The following is a 6128-nucleotide window of genomic DNA, read 5'->3' as shown; positions in this document are numbered from 1 at the left end:
GTGCCATGAGGACTGTCCTTTGGCTGGCATAGATCCCCCTCTCTTGGCATTGATAAGGCCCCTGCTTTAATACCACGTATCATAGAGCCCACATACGTTCCTAGAAATTGATTATTAAAGAGGAGGGATACCCTTTTTATAAACACCTCCAAGAACACATTAGTTAGCAAGTTTTTCGACTTGTTCCTGAGAGGAAGCTTTCGAAATTGCTATTTGAAAAATCGTAATTCATTTTATCATATTTTAGAAATAAATTTATTTTAACCCAACAATAATCATTTAGTGGCAACAATTTTACATTTAAGAACAGTAAAATTATATTTTAAAACCTCTTTAGAATTCATATATTCCCAACAGGGAGAAAATAGGAAGAAGAACAAGGTTTTACCCTTCATCCCCAGCTACTAATAAGTTTGATCAAATTCATTTTATCAAAATAATATAATATTACAATACTAAAATTTTTATTTCACTTTCAAATATATAGATATAAATTATTTCGAATGAAATTCAAGTCGATTAAGAATTACAATGATGGCATTGCACAAAATTAATGGACCAAAAGTTTAATTGTGAGGAAAAGACAAATCGAATTCTTTCCGAATAAGTTTATAAGTTGTTGAAAAATATTTGAAAAAATAAACTTATAAAGAAAATTGAAATTTTAATCTTGGAGTATTGGGTGATTTGCAATATAGTCCTAAATTTTTTGAAATAGTTAATATTAGTCCCACACTTTAGAGAAACGTTATAAAATTAGTCCCATTGTAAAAAAAATTGTAACATTGGGGACTAACTTTGTCATGTTTTCCAAAAATGTGGGACAAATATTGCAATAGAAGGACTAACTTTCCTATGATTACTTAAAACGTGGGACTAAAGTTGACTATTTTAAGAAGTATGAAATTAATATTGCAAACCATCCTACATTTTGGATCGAAATCATAATTTTCTTAATAAGCTGACATGATCCAAAACTAAGATGTTGGGCTTTGTTTTCAGGGGTTGGGTTATTTTGTCTCAGAGTTTGCAGCCCAACTTTTACCAATCCTGGGAAGTCTTCAGTCTGTTCGTTAAACAAAATAGGCCCGACATATTTAATTTTATTTAAGTTGCATTTGGATGGACAGATTTTAAAATTATGAATCTTAATTATCTAAAAAGTAAATTTTTGGGACTTGTTTGGTTAGTTTTAAACTCAAAGAATTTGGAGTCTCCATTTTGATTTTGAATTATATTTTGTTTAATTTTGATGAATTTCAAATTCTTTTTACGTATGGAGTGATTCGAGATCTTTTATTTTTATGTATATATATATATAAATTCAAATAAAACCTTAACATATCTAAATCATATATATCATCATACTCATGTTATACCACATTCATATTCACACATTTGTATCCGTACGACATAAATTATTAATCTAACACTACATAAATTAAGCTCGAATAATTTAATATTTTTAAATTTTTTAAAATAATGGAATGAAAGTGGAAGGACAGCTGAATAACATAGTTCCGACAAAGAAATGTAAGAGAAGAAAGGAAGATGGTAGGAAGAGAGATTTAAGGACATAAAACCATTTGAAAATCCCTACAAGAAATGGAACTGCAAAAAGAATATGGGATGACAAGAAGAAGTACTAAGAACAAGACACCTTAAACCACTCGAAACCTATATAATAAATCTTTAAGGACCCTAACATCAAGATTCAAACCTCAGCTCCACCTCCTACTCCTAACCTTGCACCTCTAACCCTTCCTACACTCTCTCTCTCTCTCTCTCTCTCTCTCTTCTCATTCCGTCTCTCTATTTTGCTAAATTATCCATCGTCTATAGCTCCTATCCCCTCCCATTACAGTACTGTACAAAGAACCAACGAACCAAGAAATCGAAGAACCTGCAAGAAAATACAGACGACACGCTATGGTGAAACGCACTGAAAACCCATTATTGATCCTCTTCGTTTGCGACATCACATGTTCGGAATGACCTCGGGCTTCGTGGTCGTTGGAGTAGTGGTTGCAGTCCCCGGCCCGACCTTGCCTCTCATCTCGAGAACTTTCTTGTGGGAGTTTGAGTGCAAAGAGGGAACGAATGTCGGGCTTGCAGCCGGACGGTACTCCGGGAACAAGCGGCCGGACTTGTAGCGGACGCCACAAGCATTGCATAGTGTTTTTGGCCCCATTGGGCCGGCCCTCCATTGAGGCGTCTTTGTTATCTCGCAATGCATGCATTTGCGTACAGCTTGTGCTGGAGGGTTCTGATGAGCGTCCTCCGCATCAACGGGCGAAGCTATCTTAATTTTCTTTTTCTTCTTTGGCTCAAGTCCAGCCGGTTTTGGGGATTTCTTCATCGTTGTCGATTCGGCAAAGTTCTCGGACTCTGAAGATAATCCAGGAGCGACGAATGGCTGTGGGGTCTCTATGAAGGACGATGTAGGGGAGATTAGTTGAATGGCAGCTCTCGGATTAAAAGTTGCCGGACGGGGGCGCTTGCTTCGTGCACGTTGTGGCCCGCGGTGACTGGGGCTGAGCGGCATCGCCTTTGCCTCCGAGGACGAACTAGTGCTGCTGCTGCTGCTGCTCTCTAGAACGGAAATGGGGCTGGACGTTTGGAATTGGTTGTCTGACGGCTCCATCTCCGGGCACAAGTTCTCTTTTCCAACAGTCATCCCCTGCCCCGAAAACGAATCCTCCATAAAAGTCGAAAGCCATTCGAGTTGCACTATATCCTCGTACTGAGACAACACCACAAAAAACATGAAATGGATCAGCCGAGGGCTAAAAAAACATTGTTCATTAATGCAAATTGTAATTTCATCCATTCAATCATAAAAGAGAAACTATCTGTGCACGAGGAAATATCGTATGCAGCTAATGCTCTTTAAGTGCACATGACTTGTAAACAATTTCATCCAACTCCCACGAAGCAGAGGATTAGTGATCCAACCGATGTAGTAACTTGAATATCCATACCAAGAAATTGATCAAAACCATACATGAAGAAGAAACAAATGTGATTGTTACTTAGAATTCGAGTCTTGAAGCTATAAGTATGGTCACCAAATAGTACAATCTTGTACTAAATTCGAAAGCTATATCTTATACTTGATTGGACCACATAACCAAATATTTGAATTTTCGAATTAATAGAGCAATTAAGTTTCGCACCAAAGCTCGTCCCCACCGCTAATAAATAAATGAAAGTACCAAAATATTCAGATAGACCCCAAATAAGGTTCATTTGAAAAAAAATTATATGCATCATCTATAGAAAAATGGCCCGACTACTTCACACATGATGCCACCACCGGCACTCAAATTGCCGATGGTGATGGCATAATTTCAAGTCATCACACAACAAACCAACATGGCTTAACAACTTCAACATTACATTATACTAATTGACAACATGGCAACAACTTAGACTTCCTCAAAGTTCAATTCTTTTTTCCCACATCAAATTAGAGCAACAAATGGCGGAAATTCAGATTGATGTCAAGCTTAACAACACCTTGTAGTGTAATCTTGCATTGCAAATTAGTATTACATTTCGTGCTGCATTCAGTATCCGCATCACCTGTATATTTAAGGAAAAGTCTTACACATGTAGCGCGTAGGCACGAAACTAATGCTAACTTGCAACTAGAGACGTGTGCACGTAGACACATCCAAACGACACATGATCAAACAAAAAACACCGTCTGCACCGAGTTCGAATGCTTAACAAAAAACTCTTGGACATTTCGTAAACAACAGTTGTAAGTCAATTTTGAAATAGAACATTTACTACCAATTAATGGAAACAACTGATGCTCACCGGAACAGAAAGCTCGGCTGATAGGTCAGACGAGGAGTTGCCATGGCTGCCAGAGAAAAATGGGTCGGATTCCGGCAATGCATCATTCCACATGCTAGAAAAAGCCTTGGAGTCGACAGAGCTAACTAAATTGCCGCCGCCGCCACCAGACTCATTCTCCGGGGGAAACTCAATCAAGTCATCAATTTGATCAAAAAAGTTTCCACAGTCAATCTCATCCATGAAATTTGGCCCCATTTTTTTTCTTTTTTCCCTGAAAGAAAAACCAAAAAGATAAAAAAGAATTAATAAAAAGCGGAAATCAAAGATAAATAGTTATACAGTACCTACGAGAAAGCTAGAAAAAAGGAGGGATGATATGAATATTTGAAAGGAAGCTTGATTGATGCTAACATGCGCATGATATGGATGAAGAGGGGGGCCACCAGCCAGCCAGGAGGCTTTGCTGGTCTCACGACATTGATGCTTGCCAGCTTATATGAAGTTGGGATGGAGTGGGGGCGCAAGTTAGCATCTAAGAGCTTTAACTGAAGCAAATTATGGATTCTTGTTCCCAAGAACCCAAAATTTTCATAGAGATTCCGAAAATCTTATGAAGATTTCAGAAAAATAGCAGTAAATTAAAGAAAATGCAACAAAATGGGTGGTGACGATTGAGTGCACCGACACTAAAAATTCCCATTTCTTCAAGGCAAAAAGTAAATAAAGATGGAACGGAGCAAACCTTGAAGCTTTTGTGTGTTTCCTAAGCAAAGATTTGAGAACCCAATATGGAGAAACCTTAAAAAATCCTTAAAAATCAGTCTCCCTCCACAAGAATTCAACTTTTCCTGCAAATACATAGGATGGAAATGGTAAGTTCAACAATTACAAAGAAGTAGTATCAAGTAGTGTAAATATTTGTCAACGAATGGTAAGTTGCGGAAATCAAAGTTATTGTTTCAAGAAAAGGAAAAAAATGTGAAAAAAGATGAAACTTTTTGGCTTAAAACTGAAAGAAATCAGCTTTTTTCTGGTCATTTGAGGAATAATGACGATAAAGTCTCAAACTTTTCCATTTTTTCCTCTAGCAAGAAGGGAAAAAAGCTTCATACTTGACAAAAAAACAAAGAGGAATTCACTCATTTTCATGGGTAAAGCCCATTTTCAGGGCTCATTTAGGGGGAAAAGAAAGCAAAGAACATGATATACGCCTTCACCATCTTTTTCCTCAGTTGAAAAACAGAGAGCCCAGAAAAAAAAAACATCCAAATAAAAGAAGCAAAAAGCAAGAAACAAACCCAAGAATCAACAGTTTGGGTTATGAAGAACACATACCAAACATGCAATTTCAAGCTTCAAAACTGAGAAAAAAAAAAGGCAAAGAAAATGCAGAACTCAAACCTCTGCATAAAACACTCCACACACAGCAACACTTCCCGCCCAAAAAAAACAAATCTTTAGGCAGAATTTCTTTCTTGTTTTCCTGCGGCACAACTCTCAAGACAGACGAAAAGGGCCCAAAAACCCTCAAAGAAAACAAGACAAGAACCCCTCTACACCTCCATTTCCATCACTGTTCACTGAGAACTGTGTATAAATTTCTATGTATGTATATGTATGTATATGTATATATATAAATGGGTGTGTGTGTGTTCTTGTTGTCTGTTTTTTTTCTTCTGTATCACTCCTAGTGTGAGGAGAGAAAGAGGAAAATGGGGTGGAGTGAGTGATTATGAAGAGAAAAAAAGAGGCTAAAAAGAAAGGAAATATGGTAGGTGGAGTTCTTGCTTCATTGCAAGCTGTCTTTTACACTCATCCTTCACTGTCTTGATGTTTAAGTCTTCTTCAATACCCACCCCCCAACACCCCCACCCCACCCCACCCCTCCCCTTTGATTGCACACGGGTCCCACACCACTCCCACCGCTCTTTCTCTTTAAATTTTTCTGGATTTCTTTTCCATTTTTGTTTATTCTTGTTTTCTTTTCGTATCTCTCTGTGTATATATATATATGTACGCGTATTGTACTACATTGTACATGTATGTACGTATATTTGCGCGTATGGTAGAGTGCATGGTGGTGTAAATGTACTGAGGCATGCATGAATGAGTAATGTACGTTTTTTCTTTATTATTTTGAATTTAATTGCTGATTAAAAAATATTAATATATTGCGTACAAAATATTATAATAATGGTACGTTGATAGATTTAATCATATAAGTGTATTTTTTAAAAAAAATAACATATATATTATTTATATTTTTAAAAATTGTATATATAATTCAAACTTTAAATTATAAAATAAGTATTTAATAAATA

General features: G+C 36.7%; 1 protein-coding gene across 1 annotated transcript; it reads right to left on the bottom strand.

The window, feature by feature from the left end:
• Positions 1–1552: 1552 nt before the first annotated feature.
• LOC105166606 (GATA transcription factor 8) lies at positions 1553–5616 on the bottom strand. The gene is made up of 4 exons (XM_011086023.3): positions 5209–5616; positions 4550–4655; positions 3826–4078; positions 1553–2743 (listed from the first exon to the last, which is right to left on the bottom strand). The coding sequence occupies exons 3-4, from the start codon at positions 4060–4062 to the stop codon at positions 1979–1981; spliced, it is 1002 nt and encodes a 333-aa protein (XP_011084325.1). The 5' UTR covers positions 4063–4078; positions 4550–4655; positions 5209–5616; the 3' UTR covers positions 1553–1978.
• Positions 5617–6128: the final 512 nt, after the last annotated feature.

The sequence above is a fragment of the Sesamum indicum genome, linkage group LG7 (assembly GCF_026168435.1).
Source record: "Sesamum indicum cultivar Baizhima isolate 11 linkage group LG7, ASM2616843v1, whole genome shotgun sequence".
Taxonomy (NCBI): Eukaryota; Viridiplantae; Streptophyta; class Magnoliopsida; order Lamiales; family Pedaliaceae; genus Sesamum; species Sesamum indicum.
Note: the sequence above shows the minus strand (reverse complement) of the source record. Positions and strands in the feature narration are given on the sequence as shown.